Below are 22,480 nucleotides of genomic sequence, written 5' to 3' on the forward strand. Positions count from 1 at the left end.
CTCTTTCAGTCTGTCCTCATAGGAGAGGTGCTCCAGCCCTCTGCTCATCCTGGTGGCCCTCCTCTGGACACGTTCCAGCATGGCCATATCCCTCTTGTAATAGGGGCTCCAGAACTGGACGCAGTTGCACGTTTCACACGTGGGGCCCGTGACACATGAAGGCTTCCCGAACTTGTTTATTTCTCGCACACCCGGCGTTTCGGGCACTGCCAGACACGTGTTTGGCACCGCGGCGTTTCCCTGGACATCCAGGCACGGAAAGCTGAGTTCGGCTGTGCTTGGAAGAACGGGAGAAGGTGCGGGCAGGCAGGGAGCAACCACTGCGACCGGGACCTCGCCCCGCTCCTGTTGCCATTCTCCTTCCCGTTCCCGTTCTCATTCCCGCTCCCATTCCGTTTACTGTTCCCATTCCCAGTCCCGCTGCCGTCCCCATCTCAATGCTCAGGCACAAGCAGAGGCGGGCGGAGAGCAGTAAGGTGTCGGCGCCCCCTGCCGGCGCCGCTGGGCGCTGCCGCCCTGGCAGTGCTGGAAATGACGATTGGAGGCTTCCCTGGCGCACCGACGTGACGTCATCGGCAGGCGCCGGAGTGTTGTGGCCGCCATGGGCAAGAGTCGTTCGCGGGCGGCCAAGAAGGTAAGCGTCTTCCATATCGCCCACAGCGGTGCCGTCAAGGCCAAGACCAAGGGCAAGGCGCGAGCCGTCACCTCCGGGCTGAAGCAGGTGAGTGCCGGGCGGAGGGCTTCAGTTCTTCTGCGTCGCCCGTAAACCCTAGCCGAATCTTCGGCCCAGCAGGCCCGGCCGCTTCCGTGGGGTTTCCTCCGGGCCGGTGCGGCCTTTTCTCTTATGTTTTTAAGTACTTAAAGGAGGCTTATATGAAAGATTTTAGCAGGGCCTGTTGCAACAGGACAAGGGGCTTTTAACTAAAAGGAGGTTTACACTAGGTGAAATGAAGAACCTTCTTACGCTGAGGGTGGCATTCTAAGTTAGGTTGGATGAACTCTGAGCAACCTGCTCTAGTTGCAGATGTCCCAGCTCTTTCCAGCGCGGTTGGACTAGATGACCTTTAAAAGTCTCTTCCAACCCAAACCATTCTATGATTCTATGACTGATTAAATAGAGCTGGCTTATGGACAGTATCCTTCTGGATACAAAACTGCAAAATACACAATTTCCACGTGAAAATTAGTTTTATATTGGATGTTATCATCATCAAAATGAGAAGCATGAGATATTTGACTAATCTCCTGCCGGCATCAGCCACATAAAACTTCAAGCTGTTCTCCTTGAAAGGAGTCATTTAGGAAGTGTCTGATACCATCTCAGCATGTCCTAGGGAATGCGATGCTGAAAACAACAGCATCAGCAGCTTAATGAGTTTCTGTTTACTAGACAACATTTGCAGTGTCACTGATGGTGTAATTCAGAGTATGGTTTAACAGAGTGGATTGATCCAAACCACTGAGCACAGGTACTGCAGGGGGAAGTCCTACTCCTTCATGTTCCCAACCCCAGCCCCCATTAGTAGGCTTCAGGCTCTGTGCCCACAGGTCTTCTTGATGCTGGCTTGGGAACTCATAACATACTAGGTGGTTAAACTTGCTAGATCAGCTGCAAAAGCAACTAAAATGGCATTTTGCATTTTTTTGTGCTGGGTTGGTGAGTTAAACTCAGTTCTGGATGAGTGCAAAGAGAAGCACTTTTTGGGGAAAAAATCAGAAAGGATGGAGCCTTTTCAGATCCAGTAGCTGTTCATTTTGTCTCAGCTGTCAAGTAAAACTGTGTCAGTGTGGTTCAGTGATCAGGTGTAGGAACATGGACTGCCATGTGTTGCACTCTCAGTTCCTGGTTTCCCTGTTCTAGCACCTTGGATGGACTGTGATGGAGTGCAGACCCTTCTGTGAGCTGTTTTAGCACAATAATGCAATGGAAAAGTGAAAAAAAAAGGCAAAAAATACTACTCTTTTTTCATGCCTGGAGAGCACTACATTCCCCAGGGGAAGGAGAGAGGTTGTGTGGCTGGGAGCGATACCAGGGAAGAGGATTGGGGGTGCTTGAAGCAAGAGTTTTCCTCTTAGTTGTAACAAGTTATTAAATGGTATCTTCTCAAACCTTGCCTCCAGCCTGAGCTGTGTGATCTGCTGAGAGTTTAGTTGGTCCCTCTAGAAGGGCATCTGATATTAGAAGCAGAAAGGTAGTGGCTTACTCTGCCCATGAGGTTTAGTTGCAGTCTGCTGGGCAAGCAGAGTTAAATAGCAGCTCTAAAAAAAGGCCCTTTCAAATTTTCTCCTGCAGGCTCAAGCCACTTGACAAGTTAATCTGGTAGACAACAAGAAGGCAGCAAACTTTGGAAATAAACAATTTCACGTTGCTGGCGTCACATCTCCACTTAGTCTGGAGGGTTTTGTATAATAAAGGGAGAACAGGTTTAAGAAAACATACTCATGAAAAGTCAGCAGCTTATTAGGAGTAAAATTTTATTCCATGTGTTTGAAGCTGTATTTAATTCATTAAGCCTCTGGAGATTTACTTCCCATTAAGCAGCGTTGGGAGATGCTCAGAAAAATGTGTTTAATACATGAAAGCTCTCTATAACAAACAACTTTTGATGTAGATACAGATGATAGCTGTAGAGCCTCTTTTCTCTGGAAGAGTCCTTCCAGAGTAGCTGGGAGTATCAGATACTGGAACTGATGGGATCCTTTCAGCAGCCCTGTGAGGCTGAAGGCAAGGAGCTGAGACCTTTGTAAATGGCATTGCCCAGGGTCCCCTTCACTCTGATTTGAGTTGCTGAGTCTCTGTTTCTCAAGTCACTGTCCAGTTCATTAGGAGCTGAAGTGCTCATCTGAGCAGGCCTGTTCTGCCAGCCTCTCACTGTCTTCTACCTGATGTTTCTTTTAATCATTCAGAGTAAGTGGAGTTCTTGTTTATGTCTGCATGCTGTGTAGTTATGGAAGCTTTGAAAGCTAAGGTGCATGTAACCACTCTGGGTTTGCTTCTGCCTCTGTCAGATGCTGAGGTGCGTTGCAAGGGTAGCCATTGGAACAGCAGCATGTTTCCTGAAGATGCATGAGCATTGCTTCTGGAACCTTTGTGATGTAATGTAACAGGCCATTATCTGGCTATGGTCCTGTGCCAAGTGTGGTGCTTTAGAAGCAAGAGGTGCTAGGGCTGAGATCAGGTGAATTTTCCTTTGCTGCAGCAGTGAATGAGTTTATACCCCCTTGCACTCACCCTACTCCTTTATCACAGATAACTGTCCCCAGAGCACATCATGTGTCTTAGTTCTTCCCCATCAAAAGCAGGCATCTTTGCTGAGATTATTTGGGAAGGCAGACTTGTGAGGCTGAGGTGTCCTGGGACCATCCTGGTCTGATATAGCCATGGAAGTTGCTTTAAATACCAGAGGAAAATCTGGTAAATATTGTTGGCCAAACTGTAGTATGTATGAGTAGGAATGCAAGGTGTGATCTTGAAAGACAAACTACTGGAAGAAATTAAAAATGGCAAGATCCAGTACAAATTATACTGGGTTTGTGTGACGAGGTTCTGGTAGCAAGGGGTCTTCTGTGAGAAGCTGCTAGAAGCTTCTTCTGTATTCAATAAAGCCTAGCTGGCTTCAAGATAGACCCACCACTGGCCAAGGTCAAGCCCATCAGTGATGGTGGTAGGGCCCTTGTGAGAAAGTATTTAAGAAGGAATAAAAAAATGTCTGGGCAACAGGAGCCAGAAGAGTGAGAATATTTGAGAGAAACAACTGTGCAGACACCAAGGCAAATGAAACAGGAGGGGGAGGAGATGCTCCAGGCACTGGAGCAGAGATTCCCCTGCAGCCTATGGTGAATACCATAGCAAGGCTGCCCCCCAAAGCTTAGGGAGGTTAATGGTGGAGGACCCCAAGCTGGAGCAGCTGGACCCTGTGAGAAGCCTGTGCTGGAGTAGGCTCCAGGCAGGACTTGTGAACCTGTGGAGAGAGAGGAGGTCATGTAAGAGCAGGTTTGCTGGCCTGACTTGTGACCCCACAGGGACCCACGTTCGAACAACCTGGTCCTGAAGGACTACACCCTGTAGAAAGGGTCCATGCTGGAGCAATTCATGAGAAACTGTAACCTGTGGGAAGAACTCTTGTTGGTTTGTAGAGGACTGTCTCCCATGGGAATGACCCCGTGCTGGAGCAGGGGAAGAGTGTAAAGAGTCCTCCCCCTGAGGAGGAAGGAGCAAGAGAGATGTGTGATGAAGTGACCCTATTCCCTGTCACCCTGTGCTGCTGGTGGGGCAGGAGGTAAAGAAATGGAGAGTGAAGTTCAGCCTGGGAAGAAGGAAGGGGTAGGAGGAAGGTGTTTTAAGATTTGGTTTTATTTCTTATTATTCTTCTCTGATTCAATTGTCCATAAATTAAACTAATTTTCCCCAATTGAGTCTGGTTTGCCCATGACAATGCTTGGTGAGTGATCTCCCTTGTGCTTACCTTGACCAGTGAGCTTTCATTATATTTTCTCTCCTCTGTTCAGTTGGGGAGGGGAGTGACAGAACAGCTGTGGTGGGGGCTGGCATCCAGACACCGTAAGAATGAAGGAAGGAGCCCTCCCTGGAACTCCACTCCAGCTAAGAGCTGCTGAGGGTGGTACAGCAGGGCCTGGCCTCAGCCTGGGTTTTTTTTTTGTTTTCTCTGTGTTCTGTTTCTGGGTCACTGTGGGCTGTCTTTCCAATAGAACAAGTTTAACTGCTTTCATATTTTTTTGTTTATTCAAACATTAGTTGTACATGACTAGATGCTGTAATGAAGTAACAGATAAACCTATTGAAAAGCCATCTTGGAAGCTATGCATATACCCCTGGCTGTGCAGTACTTGTACAAAACTGGTGCCATTTCACATGCCTATGGAATTTATATTAAAATACCATTGTCTGCATTTGTTTTTCCTCCTAGATAAACATTAGAAACGTTGAGAAAGTTAGCACAATAAATAAAGCATTTGCTGAAGTTCAGAAGGAAATACAGCACCTATCAAAAGGCAATGCAGCAGAGCCTCAGAAGAATCAAAAGGTAACTTTGCTTTCTGCAGCTTTGAAGAGGGAAATGAAAGGAACCTGCATGTTCAGAGCATTATTTTCTGCCTCTGATTCTTGAAAGCTCTAAGCCCAGCTTCATGAAGTTCAGCTGGCTGGCAGTGCTGAAATCTGATTAGCATGCTTGAGTGCTATTAAACTGCTGAAGAGAGGAGAGGGTAGGCAGTCAAGCTGGATCATGCTTCCAAAACATTGTTAAATTATGTTCTAGCTGGGGTTTAATTGATTTCTTTTAAAAGCGTATTCCAGCCCCTTGATTTGAGACTTGGGTTTCAGTATGGATACACAGAAAGAATGAACCTTGCTGTTCTCTGCCTGTAGCACCTGAGAGTGCTTTGAATCAAACAGCTCTGCTAGTTTCCCTGATTCTTGAGCCTTCACATTCCTTCATCAAAAGCACCAGCCCCTGAAACAGCAGTTGCTGCAGCAGAGCTCTTGCCTGTAGCACTTAGGGTTCAAGACAGTGTTTTACTTGTCTTCCTTTGTCTATTAAACAGGGCTATGTGCAGCCTCGTGCAAGAAGTAATTAACTGATGAGCTCTCCTCTACTGGTTCTTTATGCTAACTGATGCTCCTGGCATGGTTTGGGGGAGGGAGAAAGCAGAGGGCTGGGATAAGGTAGGGATGACTCCATCTTGGCTGTTGGGGGAAGTAGAGGGAGGAACTTGGGAAAAGTGGACACAAGTGGAGTGTTTATTGTGCCTGGGGTGATCAAGTTTCCATACAGCTGAGAGCAACAAAACAAGTGCCAAAGAGCTGAAAGAGAGGCTGAGGGAAAAACGAAACATAGGTGACAGTGTTGTCAGCAGGATGAAGGTGTGCAAAGCTTCCAGGGCAGTTGGTGCCAGCAGCCCTGCCCCTTGCTGGGTTTGTTTGCAGGAAGCAAGGAGTCTGGACTGTAGCAGCACTCCTGTGCTGGCTGTACGTGCCAGACTGCTGCATATGATCACCCCAAAGCTGCGTAAGTGTTGTTGATAGCACTCCTGCCCTAAAGCTGAGGTTATATCCATTTGGCCCTGTATGTTATGGTATTGGCATGATGCTTTCTCCTGCAGCATCAAGTATTAGCTGCTTATCTGGCAAGTTTAATGAATTCTGTAATGCCCCACATTACTGAGCTGTAACTGCAAAACCAGCCAAAATTAAATACATAAAGGCAAACTAATCTTTCAGACAACAGGTATTTAGTAGTGGCTTTTTTTCCAAGCAGAGAAAAAGATCCTGCTTTCTACTTTAAACTGAAACTCATTTCTTTTCAGATTTCCACAAATCTGGAAGAGGAACCAGCAAACGTGGATGCTGCCACAAGCCTGCTCTCTCAGTTGTAATGGATAATGGACATAATGGACAGTGGGGAGATTGCAAGAAATGAAGATCACAAATACTCATGGCTTTGTTTGTACAATTTTATTAAAAAAAAATCTTATTAATATACAAGTATTGGCACACTTTAATACAAACTACAAACAGACCTTTCCTATCCTCTAGGAAAGTGGAATGTCAGAAGTCAGTGTGAGAAACTTAAAGTGCTAAAACAGAAGGCACTTCACAAAATTGGTTCACTGAAACAACTTATCATAACTCGAGTTGATACCCTTCACTCTTCAGCTTGGCAGTGAAAGCTTCAAAACTGATTGAAAGGTTTAAAATATTAGAAAGCTTCTTGGCAGTAAAGCTTTGAAGAAAATGCTGTTAACTGAGCAAGCAGCCTAATCATTTCTTTAAAAATGATCAAAAGGCTATAAAGCGTTTTCACTTTTCTTACTTAAGAAAACTCCAAATAACTGGATTACACAGATAACACTCTGGTGAAAAAAAACATGCCAGAATTTTTCATAGAAGCCCTTTTTTCTGGTTGTTGAATTTGTTTTGTGAAGTAAAGGAAGCAAAAGGAAATATACTCCCAGAGTCAGTGAACTAAGAAGTTATACATTCATTATTCGAATACTTAGGTTATGAAGAAGTCTAGAATGTTATAGTTAGAGGTAGATAAGTAGTCTGGTTGACACAATATCTAATAATTTAGTATCTGCACATCAAAGAGATCACAGACTCCTTCATTATCATCCAGGTTAAAGTTGTAGTCATCTCCGGGAGTAGGAGAGAGTCGTAAGAGAGGGAAAACTGTAAAGCAGGAATAGTTTAGTTGTTTAAATTAAAACACTTGTGGAATATCAGCCCTATCGCATAACTCATTATGTTTGTCACCACCAGTATCAGGGTTAGTCTTAGTCATTTAAAGAGTCTCAGTAATCTGACACGCATGCTAGGAACCTGCTGGGAATACCTGCATTGCCTTCAACTTAAGGCAGTAAGTGCCATGTCATTTTTTTTTCTCTCAAGAATTTGTTGTAATGGAATGACAGCTGTGGAATACAGACTGCATTTGTCCTTCCATAGCAAAGGAGCTCCTGAGCAGCTTTTGAAACGTCCATCAGAAAGACATTGCTTATAATTTCTTTGTCTTGTTGCAGCATCACAAGTATCAGCCTTCAAATAGTTAACATTTAAAGTAAAGAAGATGCCATTATCCCTACAGATTAAACATGGAGGCTAGCAGTTCCTCTGTGCACTTGAAGCTGTCTTTGGGGAAGGAAAGCAAGAAGAGAAGCCTCAGCCCTCCTGCTGCACTTCAGGAAAACTGACCTAGTGCAGTTGAGCTGAGCATGCTGCCCCTGCTCTGAACGTGGCAGTTCTTTCCCTTTTAGCCATGTACTGGCACACCCATGTCATCCTGCCTTGCCCCTCAGATCTCTTCACTACATAGTTCTTGCTGGAGAAGCCCTGAGGTTGTCTGCTTGAAAGGCAGGTATTGGCACAGGCTGCTCACAGCAGCATGTCTACAGGGCAAGAGGAGCAATACCAGCTACGTTCACCTCTTCACTTGGCACCTCAGTGACAGAGCAGCATAGCAGGGAACATAACTTACTAAGTGTGATTTAGTTCTGTACTCATCTGGCCTGCGAGGTGCAAGAGCAGAAATGGGTGACGCTTCTGTTCTGTCAGTGTAGCATGGCTGCCCAGTCTGCATTTCAGAGTTCTGAAATGTTTACTCAGAGCTTGAGGCAGAGCAGAATTAAACCAGGTTGTTTTCTACCCACCCCACCCAAGGCAGCACTTCACTCACAGCCTGTTCTTTAGTTGTTCCTGAATTAAGGTCTGCTGGGTTACTCATGCATGTAAGGATGGATTAAGGCTTTCACGTTTTGATTGTTAAATAAAACTTGCAGGGAATGGAAAGGGGAGCAAAGACGGAAATTACAAATGGAGGCAAGTGCAGGGGAAAGAATTAGTTTCATACTGACCCTTGGCATCAGCTTTAACAGACACCTGCCAAGAGTGCTGTTCACACAAAACCCATGCTGCTACTTGTGATTATTAGAAAGGATGCCAGATACTCACCATCAGAAGACATGAGTTCATCAATGATATCCCCACTGATGTTCCCTGTGAAAGACAGTCATGTGTCTGTGTTACACAGCCCCGGGACAGACCAGCTGCTGCAGGGCATTAATACACTGTGTGTGTGTAATGTAGATGAATGTGTCCCCTGGAGTTTCCTGATAACATTTCACCCACTGATCCCTTGTAACCCTAGGCCCACGTACATTGTGAGGCTGATTTGGCGGCAGGGAAAGGTGTTTTGCTCAAAATGATTTTGCTACTTGGAGCTGTCTCAGTGGCTTCATTGAGAGCTAAAAGAGGGCTTGGGGAACTCACAAAAGCTTCTCAAGAGTAACTACTGCTTCCTACCTGTGGGCTCCTCCATCTTGGCTATGTCGAATGAGTTTGGCTTGAGAATACAGTTAACATCCAGGGGCAGCAAGCCCTGGTAGTCGTTGGAGCTAGCTGTACCTTGGGCGACATCCCCTGCAAGGCTGGGGTATAGCACGGGCTCTGGAAGGTTGGAGTAAGGAGCTGCTGAGGTGGTACTGCTCTGCTGCACACAGCCCTCTGCGGAAACAGAAAGGCTCGTTACAGAGCCTGCTATAGTAAAAGTGAACACAAAACACCTGCATTCAGCTTTGTCTTTTGAGAACGTGGCCAGTGCTTGGGATGAGGTGAGAGGAGTCTCCCCTCCCAAAGTCACAGGCACAATTCAATCAGGAGCCTTAGAAATGCACTGGCAGCATTTTCTTAAAGTTTTCCCTACCACCCTACTATTAGTATGAAAAAAATACCTGATAGTTAGGCAGTCTCTCACTGTGGCTATGTGGAAGAAGGTAAGTGACCTTGTGACACAACAGCTGGAACTGGTGCCTGTATAATCTGTCTCATTGAAAGGTACATGTTCAACTCATACCCTCCCTTGGAGGTTGGCAGTTCCATCCCAGCCTGCATTCTGGAGAAGCACCTCACAATAATTAACAGGATCACAGCCAACACCTGCTTGGTCTAAGATGATAAGCTATGAGGGAAGAATCTGTTTCACCAGACAGAAGAGGAAGAGGCTCCTCTGTAGCCTCCTGAGAGCTGTTAGCAAGTCCCTGGGGTAGTTTCTTCACAGGCAGTTGCTATGCTATGCAAATTCTTCATCTTTCCTTTATTTACCACCTTTTCTAACAGTTTCTTCTTTCCCTCCAGTTCCCTTCCTCCCCCACCCACCTTAAGTAGGAAAACCCCTGGACCCACCTGATGGTGTGTCCGCATCCGATGTTTGCGGTAACTCTTGTCCTTGCTTCAGATCGTGTTGTTCTGCTGGACTTTGAGGAGCTGTAGCAGGTTTAAGGGGAGTTGCTGCAGCTGCAGGTTGAGATGTGGGCTGTGCAAGGTCATCAGGTGGAGGAACGGAAAGCACCACAGGCTTGGAGGAGCTTGATTCCTTATTAATAAGCAGCACATGGATAGGTCCTGAACTACTTTTAAGATTGATCTGGTATTTCTTCTGTCCATTCTGTCCCTGTAAAGGTGGTATACCATGAACATAACTGTTCCTTGAGAACTTCACAGAATATAACAGGAACTGCACAGAGTTATTTCCCAAAAAAAGTAACAAAGAAGTTTGAACAATTAGTTCTCAAACTGATGCAGAAGTTAAATACAGTGCTCTTCTAGTTAGAGCACTGGAAGAGCTGAAGATTAGCACAAACATACTGAATAGACAAAATACTTAAAACTAATACATGTGATCTAATGAAAAACCCCACACCAGATCACAAACCAGTAATATATTTACTGACCAGAACACACTTTACAGAGGACACAAATACACAACTCCTCAACGCGTTGAACTAAATCTTGAATTCAGGTTACATGAGACCTACAGCAGGGCTACATCTCAACAGTAACAACAATGATAAATAAGAATTTCTGTACATTTCTTCCTTTAAAATGGAGCTTTAGTTGGGATCGAGCATCCAAAAACAGTTGGATATCACACCTGGAATGAGTGAACACAGGATCACGAGTCAACAGAAACAATTTCTTAGCTGATTTGCCTTCTTTTGCAAAGTTACTTAAGCAATGCAGCTAGGGCTGGCTTCCTCTAGCAGAGTCTCAATGAGACTGCTGATTCCACAGTGGCTAATTGAACAAACAGGATTTCAGCAAATATGGTCTAGAAAAAATGATGAGAAAAGTGCAAAGTAGCCTTGAGGAAGGAGAACCAAAGCAAAAACATCCAATCTGAACTTTGTGATGAAGACTAAAGATCAGCTGGTTTAGTCCTTGAGGGGAAAAAAAAAGCCCAAAAACATCCCAAATTGCAGCTTGGTCCCACAAAGAACCTCACCACTGCCTGAACTAACTCCAGCAGAGCCAGAGAAAGACACTCATGGGCTTCATGGTTCTCCCTTTGGATGCTCTTAGGCTACTGGACTGCTTAGTCTAAAAATAGCTTGTGAAAATTTTCAGGTCAATTTCAGCCTTCTACAATAGTATCACGCTTCAAGCAGGGCCTCTCCCAACTATGTAAACCCTTTCTAAAAAAAGGCATTGCAACAAAACCCCAACCCAAACAAAAAACAAACAACAACAAAAAACAATCAAATACAACAAACTGAAGATAGTCAGAGGTAAGAAATTTGGCCATTTCTCTGTCCAGTCTAGTACCATGAGACCACACAAACTAAATCTAAACTAAACCTATCATTAAATCAAAAAGTTTTCATAAGAGATCTGTTTTTAAAATACAACATAGAAATTTGACATGTGAAAGTCACTGCTAGTAAGTTTCCAAGGAAATCATGACAATTATGCCTAATTTGGAAAGCTGCAACGTTTAAAAGCAAGGGAGAAGAGAGGGCAAAGAAACCCACCATTATGTCTTGTTTTTAACAGAAAATGAGAGTTGCCATTAGTCTATTTAGGTGAACAAAACCCACTTTTCCCACCCAGCCTCTCCCTTCTCAGCTGAAACCACCTTTTATTTCTTACACACAGACAGAGATAAATCCTCCACTCTAATGTAGGTCTCCTTTTCCACTGTCCCTCTACAACACTTAGGTAAACAAGAAACCAGTACATACCATTTCAGGTATAGGTACTTCTAACTGTGTACCACAAGGTGCTTGAATTGCTAGAAGTGTGTCTCCTGGTTAAATAGCAATTTTTAAGAAAGTGTTAAGTGTGCATAATTTTCTGGTATCCACTCAAGTGACACAGTAATTCTCTAAGGCCACTTAAACACTACATCATTCTGGCATAAATAAACTTGTGGTGGAACTTGCACAGTCCCTGCAAGATCCAAGTATATCACACAACAGAAATCACAGAATTCTAATACTCAGTTGTAATAATCTTTTCTCAGAGCAGTACAAGATTTACCACTTCCTTTATCTGTCTGTTACTGTCCCTCAGACTCCTAGTTGTACAGGTTAACATGAGGTGAAAATATTTAATAAGTTTCTTTTTCAGCTAAAACAGCTCTCTGGTCCAGCTCACTTTTATGGCTTTGAAGAATGGTGCTAGTACAGGGAGATTTAACAGAAGGAAGATCATTAGGCCATCTTCAGTGCCAGCACTTCCAAGTGTCTAAGCTCGCAGCTCCTGCAGCACATCAGCTGGGATGTAACAGCTGGCTGTCAGACTCACCCAGGACTTGCTCTGGCACTCAAATACATTGGTTAAAATCAGGAGATCACAGTTACATATACAGCACTGGCATGACCTGACTCACCTACCTGCACATCATTTCCCCCTTTGTCCATACTTGGAATAATCCTTCTCTCTGCCTCCTAAGAGACACATACATGAGGTACTATGTGACAGGTGTTCTAGGTGCTTTACATCTTGGTGATACTAGGTGCTTTACATCTTGTAACAACTAACTCTTTCTAGTTAAGAGCTAAGCTTTATTAAACATCATAGAGGTTCTCTAATCTTCCATTTTTATTCCAAACCAAACCCAAGCTTCCTTGTGGCAAAAAAAGAGATGGTCATGAGTGCAGCTAGAGGATAAACAACAATCTTCCCTTGTGTCCCCCAGGATCAGGAGAAGATGTCAAGAGAAGAAACTTTTGCCTGCAATTCCTGGCAGTTCCTTCAAACCTCCTGAACAAAAGGAATCTTTTTTATTTAGTCTCGTGCCTCATCTTTGAACTTCAGCTGACTGCATTAATATATAGCATCCCTCTGGCCACAGATGCCACCACAAAACGTTTTGAAATTTGGACCTCTCAGGTCTTTCTGATGGGTTGGACCAATATATCCTATCCCTGTTTCCACTAACAGCCTGAGGCAAGCTGCTGCAAAGTATGACTACAAAAAATCCCCATCAGAAAACAGTACTCCAAAACCAGCTGTGCTTCCATTCTGTACAATCTGTGACTACAACTACAAAACACCAAAACTTGTCAGTCATGAACATGTGAGACACATCTATTTAGTACTGATCACTGCTGTATACTTCTACATTCAAAATACTTGGAAGGGGAAAAAAAAAAAAAAGAGGTTAGTTAGCAAGATGGTTTTCAAAAGGAAGATCAGTAAATCCCTCACTTGAAGGGGATTGAGACTTGAAGCCTAGAAGCAACTTACCATTGAAGCAGTTGCAGATATCTTCATGGGTGACATATGAAAACGTAATTCATGTCAAGGAATATTTTTCTTAAAGCAACATGAAACTGACATTTAAGCTGATATTTAAAAATTACTGTCATGTATATATATGCTAAATTAATTTCAGGTTATCAACCAGACAGTCACAGAAGTTAGTAATGCAACTAACATTTATATTTTCTTTTGTTTTGAACCAAAAATCAGAAAAAAATATTTGCTTTTCCTTGCTTGTGGATAAAATGGACTTCATTTTACCTAGACTTTAACTCTTGCTTTACATCTACTGCCAAGATGCACACAATTAATTTAAAAGGATATTGGTGGTTTGTAGAGTCATCCATGACATTCTTGATACTTTGTTGAAGCCAAAGTTTCTGCTGATCCAATTCTTTTTCTTTTAGCTCCAGATCTTCAATTTCAGCTTCTAGGTATCTCAGTCTGTCTATGACTTCTTTTGTATTGCAACCAGCACCTACTCCTCTTAAAAAGGTACAAGGGTTCATGAAACAACAAGCAAAAGTCTAAAGCAAATGCACAGATAACTTAAGACTATTTTCAATATTTTGAAAATTCACTAATATTGTATATGAAGGAAATAGGTTTTTACCCTCCCATCGTTGTTTTAACCAAAAAAAAAAGGAAATTCTTATACTACAGATGGAATTTAGAACTGCCCTCTATCAAAATGTATTTTCTTTTGGAATGCATATTTTTTAATCTGCACTGGGGTGGTTTACAGACCCTTTCTCCTTCCCTCCTAACTCTTAGCTTGAGCTTTTGCCTTTGCCAAGAGAAAACAGGTATAGTCTACAGGAGGGTAAGGAGGTAGTGTATCCCTTCCCAAATTCATCTAGAATAAATTTCCAACTACAAATGCTAGTTATAAAGTAGCACTATGAATTTTCTGAAAGCTTCTCCCTGTATGCTTTAATCTTGATTTTATTTATTAGAGATGCAAGTCAAAAGGAAGACAAAGTTCATTTTGCAACTTTACTGTAATACTAAAATGTAGTATTGCTCATTGAGAGCGTAACATTAATTTTACCATGTCCTATCTAGTCAGGACAAGTTCAAAGGGGCAACTTTTGTTACTCTTGAGCACATGAAAATTTGCAGAATTGACATGGCTTACTTCCACTGAATGCTGTTTTTTGACTTCTTCTCAATGAGATCGATCCCTTCCAAAACGTTGGTGATATCATAGATCCTTCTCTTTTGCCTCACAGCCAGGGTATCAGCAGCCTGCCAAGAGAAGAGCAATGAGTATCAGCAACTTGCACACTGAGGGCAAAAGACAGTTAAGACATTCCCCTGGAAAAATGCCAGCTAATGTCATTCTGAAGAGAGAAGCTTCAGCTCCTCAAGACCCAGAAGCTCAATCATCAATTCAAAAGTTCAGCACCTGCATATATGGCTACAAAGCATGCTGAGAGGGGTCACCTCTCTGAAGGCCAGCAGGCCTCCCTTCCTCAGAGAGTTCACAGTTGCTGCAGAGACTGCTCTAAGTACCTTTGGAGCATGTGCTAGTCAACTGCACAGAGAAGCCTGCAGTGAGTGCTCTTTTTGGAAAGTAGGAAATAGCAGGGAAGGCAGATAGCAACGTCCTGCAGTGGAACAAGCTTCTGAAGCCAATGATGTGCTAAATTTGTTATTCCTTCTGTTGATGCTCAAGGTTCTGCAGTCTTTGGATTAAACTGTGCTGGGGTACAGAACGACAGCGCTGTACTTTCACAAAGCAACTCAAGGAGAGCTGAAAGACTTCAAGCCAGCATCGTCCTCAAAAATTTCACTGCAGGAATCCACTCAGAGAGTACCTGGCTCACTCAGTCTGTCACACTGAGTACCAAGACCTGTTTCCCAGCCCCCAGGACCCTGGCACAGCTCACAGGGATGCTCACCATCACTTTTACCTGACAGCTAGCTAGGTCCTGTGTGTGTCTATAAGCTGCCACTGCTCATCACTCAACACAAAGCGGTGTCAGGCACAGGAAGCAGTTTGCTTCATGCCGTTAACTCTCTCCGTGGTGACTTTTAAATACCTGCTGCAAAGACTTAAAATAAAATAAGCAAATTTGTGCTAGTTGTGCCTTCCGTACCCTCAGCCCTTTGATGGTATAAAGCAGCTCAAGTTCAAAAAATATGAGGCAAAAGGAGAGAAAGCAAAGAGGAGTCTGACTCTGTAAGTACTCCGTACTCAAAGGCAATGACTACCAAGGCATCTGTGTATTAAACAGATTAAAAGGAAAAAAGAGGAAGAAAACAAGGAGAAGGATAGCTGACAAAGACTTCTGCACCCCAAATCTGAATTAATGTGTAAAGCCAACTAATTTCCACTACAGGAACATAATGATTTATTTCTTTTTGTCCAACAATCTATTAAATTAATGCTTTTGGTAAAGCACTCTATGTAAAGAGTACAACCTGAGACAAACAGGAATAGGATGGACAGCCAAATCCATTTAATAGCAAAGTCTATAAAACTCCTTTTATGGTGCTTTCTGAACCATAAGCAAACTCACTAATCTTCAAAAAAATGAAATTTTCCTATTAGAAAGTTAATTACAAGAACTTAGTAATACGATTTTAATTTAATTTTTTTGCTAGAAGCAAAATTAAAAGGAAAAAAAAAATAAAAGTGGAGATTAAACCCTCTCCCTCTTATAGCCATGAAGTATAAACACTGCTCTTTCTCCCTGACAGTGAAGTACCTACTAAACAGTGTTTTTACCAATACCATTATCAACACTCATCTTTAGTATGGTCTTCTGCAGCAGTGTATTTGGCACAACCAGTCCTAGTTCAATCGCAGTTAAAGTCCAACTACTTACGAGAATTTCAAGAAAGTCAAACTGGGGCCAGTCTGGGAAGTTTAATCCAGACATTAATTAGCTTTTTGGTGCTAGTCTTGTAAGCTAAAGATCTTCTCAAAATTTTTAAAGAGGTGTTTCACAGGTATTTTAAAAACCTACTGAAATGTTCCTCCTTGACACTCTAGCAGTTATCAAGTGACACCTTCTGGTAGACACATGGCTCAGAAATTAAGTTCAAGCATTCAGTTCCCCCACACGAACCAGGCTCTAATGACTTCCATAACTAGAAGAGCCTCCTAAGGCAAACCCTATGTTGCCAAATATACTTCAAAAATTCATAGTTTCTCAGGCTATGTCAACAGTTGAAGCAGATACAGTAAGGCAAGAAAGAGGCAGTACCACAACAGCCCTGCCAACATGACTGGATGTAGCTTCAACATTCCTTCCTCTGAATTATTTGCATTGGGAGCTCCTTCATAAAAATCTTTTTTACGTAAAGCTGCTGCACTCTAGTCATTCCCTCCAGTATCTCCTTGTACTTTAATTATGTGCCCCAGACAAACACTGTATGATTGTCTCACATACAGGTTTGGAACAGGAAGAAAAATATTTAAGTGTGTTGCACTCAGGTCATGCAATTTCTGGAACAGAGAAAATGCACTGTTCAGCACAGTTTCAGCTGCATGCATGAGCACACACACAAACATGCCCAGAAATAAAACAACTGACCAGAAAAAGGGCAGTTGAGTTCAGGTGCACTCTCACACAACTCCTTTGCTCCCTGGGAGTGGACAAAAGGCAGCGGGAAGCATCAGCTGCACATTCTCTGTGTGAGTGCTGAAGAGTAGAGGAATTTGTCAGAGTGCTGTGGCAGAGTCATTACTGAGAGTCTTAACAAAGGAGGGTCAGCAATGCTGGCTTGCTCCCCATGTGCCATAAGTATCTTCTGGACTGTGCCTGTAGCAGATCCTCCCCAGGACAACTGCCACCAATTCACTGAGAGTTTTAAACCAGGCAGCATGCTTGGCAACCTGTACATAAAAGTGCTGAATATCCCTGCACCATAAACGTTGCATTCCTTTACCCTTTTACAGAGGCTTTTCCTTCTCCTGTGCAACAAGACAAGAGTAAGGCAGTTGATATTTGCTCCTGGACAATACATTTCTATAGGTAATAGCAAACAAGTAGATTTTAGAGCATCTGATGATGATCAGAAACTCTGTTTAACCTTGGGTGCAGCAGAGACAGCATTCTGCTAGAAACTGAGACCGTTTAAGCAATCAAGGCAAAAGCAACTGCATGCTGCTGAAGAGAATAAATACACCATGTATGGAGAGTCATTTCATGTGGTTTATCCCTTATCCATTCATCTTTTTTCTCTCTTCCCTACAATTCATGGGTTGCTGCATGTAAGAGCTTTGTTTTCTTTCCCTCCTATCTTCTCCCTTAATGTTTTAAGCTTATTTCAATATCCAGATTTGTTTGTACAGAATAATTCAGGGACATTGATATGTTTATTGGAGAAGAGCTGTTCAATTTTAAAGTAAGCGCCATGAAATTCAAATTCAAAGGAAAGGAAATCTTCAATTTCGCTTTCACAAGTTGTCAGATATTATCAGAGAAGATTCCAGGACTAAAGCATATCGAAAGAGCTCAGAACTCTTCAGGGCCCTCTGCTCCTGAAGTGAGGAACAGTGCTCACACATAGGACGATACATCACTAATGCTTCGTGATGGGTCAGAACACATGTCCCAGAGTATCCTCTTACAGACTGCTTAAGAGTAATGTCTCAAAAAGTCACCAGGAAGTGTCCTACAGAATACCTTTTCATTCTCGATTGACAAATCACAAAGCTAGAGGTATGCTTAATGTCTCCAAATCGTGTTGTCTTCATTGTGCACTGCTGGGTTTTGCTACAGAAATATTCAGAAGCAGCACAACATCAGACAGTCAAAACCTGCAGGCAGGGAGACATCTGAAGATGTTCACCACGTGAGTCACTGCTTGGAATGCTCTGTTCCCTTTCAGGACTGCCCTGGTTCTTCAGTTCCCTGAGTGCACAGACATAATGTACATGCTGGTTTTCATTTCTCCTTAGATTTGTGGCTTATTTATGAGAAATAGTGGTTACAGAAATATATGTTCTGGCTCATTGTTTATGAAAAGTGATGATGATTTGCTCACTTCAGCCAGTATTTACTTCCAACAAAGGGCATCCTGTAACTCAGAAACCAGTTTCTTAATACAGGTTTTGAGCAGAAACGTCGATGACTTGTTACAATGCCCACTTTCTTTTTTCTGGCTATTAACCCTTCCATTCCCTCTGGGTAGATACCTTCCTCACTGTAAAAGAATGAGAAACATCTTCCCATCCCTTTACATGGCTCAACTTTATTATTCAAATTAATCCTCTTTAAGCTGAGTTTTCTGGCCTGAGGTTTTACAAATTGAATATATTTTGCTTCTTAACTGACCTGGAACATCTCACAGCACATAACAGATATTAAACTGCACAAAAATCCCAGAGATGTGAACAGATGAGTTCTGTTTTACTAAAGAAAGTGACAGTTAAATATGAAGAAGTTAATCAATTTGTCCAGACCACAGCATAACTAACGGAGAAATAAACATCCCATCAGTGTCCTCCCGTCGCCCCTGAGGTTGCACTACCGACAATAGCATCACTGAAGTGCTTTCTCCCTTAACAGGGATGCAAAAAAAAAAAAAAAAAGCAAGCTCCAAGAACACAATTCAGCTCCTGCAGCCCACGAAGAACGACCAACAAACAGGGTCAGTTTTCCAGAAAGGAATCCAAGCAACCAGAGCACCACGCCAGCCTATTCCTGCACTTGTAACTCCTCGGCAGAAGTATGAGGACCTCAACAAGCCACTCAAAGTACACTTTTTTCCTCGACACACCACGCACCCCGACAGCCCGGAGGGCCCAAGCACAGCCGCAGCCCCTGGGTGAGCGCGGTAGCAGTCGGCTGGGAGCCAGGGAGCCGCCACCATGCCAAGGATCCCTCCTGCGACAGTGACCTCCTGGCTTGAGGAACTGGCGCAAGGTGGGCTCCACTCACAGTTTCACCGGGGAAGGAAGCGCTCCAACTGCCTCGGCGCAACGCCTCACGGCTGCAGAAGTGGATGACAGGAATTTGCCACCCGCCCCGACAACTGTCCATCCTTTTAATATATAAATAAAAGGGCTGCACAAACGATGGTCTGTTCGTCAACGCTGCTTTCCTCTGCTGAAAGGACACTGTGGGGGACGGGTGACAAACGGGTGTAAATAACGGCCCGTACACCGAGTCAGAGCATAGGGCAACGCAAGATGGTGAAAACAAAGCGGCCCCCCTCTCTCCCTCAGTGGAGCTACATTTTATGCTCTTAAGAAGGAGCTGGAGGAGAGGTTTATCCGGCCGCAGTGCCTGACAGCCCACACCTGGCAGCCGCAGCTCATTAGCGGCCGGAGCATCCCCCGCCACCGGGGGAAAGGAGAGAGGGGAAGAAAGAGTAAGGAGGAAGAAGGAAGGAAAGGAGCGGGTCCTGGGTGGGAGCCGGCGAGGCCCGGAGGGGCCGCGGGAGCAGTCCCCGCGCCGCGGGCAAGGCCGCCGCCATGTCGCCGTCGCCCCGCCCCGCCCTCGCACCGCTTTGAGGTCTAGCACGCCGTCCTTGGCCTCCTGCAGCAGCGACACGAACTTGGTGGTCAGCAGCCCCAGGCTCTTCTCGTGGCGGCTGCTGCTGCTGCCGCCGGCCTCGGCCGCCGCGGCCATGCCGCCAGCGGGACCACCCCGCTGCGCCACGTGTCGCGACCGCCGCAACGGCCGAGTCGCGGAACGGAGCCGCGGCCCGAAGGCTGAGGAGAGAGGGGCGGTGCCGCAGGAAGTGACGCCGCCGTTGCCTGGACACCGGCATGTTTCGGCCGCGGGGGGGCTGCCTCTTGGGAGCGGGCAGCGACTGCCCCTCGGGGCTGCGGCGCAGGTGATGCGCCAGGCCCGGGGACGGTACCGCGCGGTAGAGGCGGCCGTGTGCGGGACGGCAATTGCTTTTGGCTGACGCGGGCCGGGCCGGGCTTTGCCTTCGGCTTCCCCCGGGGCTGGTGGCGCAGCCCAGGAGTCCGCCTCAGGAGGAGAGGACCGGGGCGTCGGACACCGGGCCGAGTGCCTGACGGACCCCTACAAGCTTTCCTTTCCACTGCACAATAGCACCTTGTCCCTCATTTCACCATTTGCATTTGATATAAAATTACATTAATTAGAAACTGTGTTCTCACATCTCCTGCGGCCAAACGCAGCGCTACTTGACGATCTGCCCAGAGGAGTTCTGATTCTTACCCAGTCCTTTGCACCCGTGTCCAAATACAACTGGCCTTAATCTTAACTCAGGTACACTGCTTTCTTTCAGTTACCATTCAAGAGATGCACTTCAAGAAAGAAATGCTGCTGGGAAAAGAACCTTATGTACCCACAGAATGGAGCACATTGTGAAGGGACACGGGCACACAGAAGCTGTACCTTCACCCATAAGAGCACGTTCAAGGCAATAGACAAATGTATAGGAACAAGCAGGCTGGGGCCCTGCTCTCTCCCTTGGCTGGCAGCCTGCTAAAGTAACCCCTTCTGCCTCTTTTACTGTGTATAAGGTGTAGCTCATTGAAAAAAAAAATCCCAACAACAACAAAAACCAATTTGTTTTTACTTTCCTTCGTTGCCCTGGGCACTGACTCTCTGGCCTTGAAATTGCTCCTTCCTGGTCACAGTAAATGGGTAACACAGAAATTCCTGAATGATTACACATTTCATATTGATTTAAACAGATCCATTATCTTCTCTGGAAATGAAAACAAAGCAGAACCTAATAACAGAATTTTTTTTTAATCATCTGACAAGGCCAGAGTTCACATTCAGTTTATATAATTTTTAACGTTTTCCATTTATTATATTCCTTTCAGTACTGTCGGGCTGAAATTTATCCTTGTGAATAGGTAAATCTGGCACAGCTTTCACCTACACCATATTTTTATTAATTTGTCATTTTAAAGATAGAAATTGGAATATCTATTAAAAAGGTCTAAGGCACTCAAAAGGAAACAACACTAAAAGCAGCATTAGCCACACGAAAAATACACAATCCAGACACTACTAATGCTTGCATGTACCCAAATACTGTAGCATGGGACTTCTGAGCCAAAAAACAAGGAATAGGAGGAATTTATGTTAAAACCAGTAACCAACTCCCTATGATGAAATCAGAAAATAGTTTCAGAATGTAAATTCAGGAGGAAAAACAATGAGCCAACAATAACGGATTAGGGTAAAAGTAGGTTCTTTTACCTTCCTGATGGATTCCATGCATTGAATTACTTCACACAAAGCGTAGCTTGGACAAATAATCAAACAAAAAAGAAGCACCCAAAGACACATTTGATAAACGTGACAGAAAAGCACTCTGAAGTGGTGCAACCTTTCTGCACCAGTGATTCCCATTTAAATACTATATAATAGCTTTCCAGGTGAGTATTTTCTTACATAATGTGGCTTCTCAAGAAGTAGGAATGTGTAGAGCAGAAGGTCAGAATGAGAAATCATTTTCTTCTGTGTTTAGCTGACATTGATATATTTGCGTCAAGGACTGAAGAGATCACTGGGATGCCAGCAGACCAATAAATTGGGCTAATTTTAAACTTTGCAGCAAAATTTACCTGACTGACATTCATTAACCCATCTGTGCTCAGAGCTGGTTCTTACACCTTGCTAACCATTACCAGTATATATTCATTTGTATTATCACCAGCTAGCATAGATCCAAAGCAGTCAGTCCTGAACAGCTATATCCCACCTTAGCTGTGAGAATACAGTACCACCACCACCAAGCAGATGCCTTCTTGTTAACTTCAGCCTTTGGTGATCTTAGGGGACAGCCAGCTCTGGGTAAAAGGAGCCAGAACTGAAGTAGGTGTTTGCTTTCTGCCCTTTCCCACAAATTTGCAGTCTTACCCTTTTATAAGGCTGAACAGTCTCTAGGTAATTTCCAGCCCTTCACTTCCACCCATGGACAACCTTACTGTTGGAAGTGGGGTGTTGCTTTCCCAGGCTGCTTCTAGAGCAGTTAGGCTGGTTTTGGTTGGGTTTATTTATTTATTATTTTGCTTCATTGCTGCTGGGTTTTTTTTTTTTTCATAGCAAAAGCACTCTTTTCCCAGCTCTCAAGGTTGTGCTGTCAGAGACCAGTCATTGACCACCAGCAAATTGTTTTTGCTGCCAAGGCCTTTGCCTTCAGCTTGTGCATACTTTCAAGGCTTTTGTTACATCTCACGCTTGGGCTGCAGCTCAAAACAAGAGGCAGCAGATGCCAAGTTCTGGTTCACACCACAGGTTCTCAGAATAAGTGGGTAAGAAGCCCAGCAGAGCTTGCACAGTTAGCCAAAGGCCAAGGCCTTTTACTAGCACTGGCACTTTTACTGGGGCTGCTGGCACAGAAACACACTCATGATTGTACCACTGTGCTCAGGCCTGACTTCTGAACATGCTGGCAGTAGAGTCCACTTAGTGGCTTCTGTCAGCACTGCTCCTGCAAGGTGAGAAGAAATAGCTCCACTAGCAT

General features: G+C 44.2%; 2 protein-coding genes across 3 annotated transcripts; one reads left to right on the top strand and one right to left on the bottom strand.

The window, feature by feature from the left end:
* The first annotated feature begins 588 nt into the window (after positions 1–588).
* On the top strand, positions 589–6,454 carry RBIS (ribosomal biogenesis factor). Of its 2 annotated transcripts, XR_008489189.1 has the most exons (4): positions 589–721; positions 4,929–5,045; positions 5,566–5,686; positions 6,328–6,360. XR_008489189.1 is itself a non-coding variant. In XM_054385598.1 (3 exons), exons 1-3 carry the CDS (start codon positions 602–604, stop codon positions 6,394–6,396), a joined length of 306 nt encoding a protein of 101 aa, XP_054241573.1. In that variant the 5' UTR covers positions 589–601; the 3' UTR covers positions 6,397–6,454. The 2 variants fall into 2 exon arrangements, 1 of the variants encoding a protein (XP_054241573.1); XM_054385598.1 differs by lacking the exon at positions 5,566–5,686 and having other exon boundaries at positions 6,328–6,454.
* A 64-nt stretch (positions 6,455–6,518) lies between these two features.
* Positions 6,519–19,650, bottom strand: E2F5 (E2F transcription factor 5). Its single transcript, XM_054385326.1, has 9 exons — positions 19,525–19,650; positions 14,199–14,308; positions 13,385–13,546; positions 13,046–13,089; positions 11,536–11,600; positions 9,701–9,968; positions 8,822–9,022; positions 8,471–8,515; positions 6,519–7,192 (listed from the first exon to the last, which is right to left on the bottom strand). The coding sequence occupies exons 1-9, from the start codon at positions 19,648–19,650 to the stop codon at positions 7,083–7,085; spliced, it is 1,131 nt and encodes a 376-aa protein (XP_054241301.1). The 3' UTR covers positions 6,519–7,082.
* Positions 19,651–22,480: the final 2,830 nt, after the last annotated feature.

Source organism: Indicator indicator, chromosome 12 (genome assembly GCF_027791375.1).
Source record: "Indicator indicator isolate 239-I01 chromosome 12, UM_Iind_1.1, whole genome shotgun sequence".
NCBI classification, from domain to species: Eukaryota; Metazoa; Chordata; class Aves; order Piciformes; family Indicatoridae; genus Indicator; species Indicator indicator.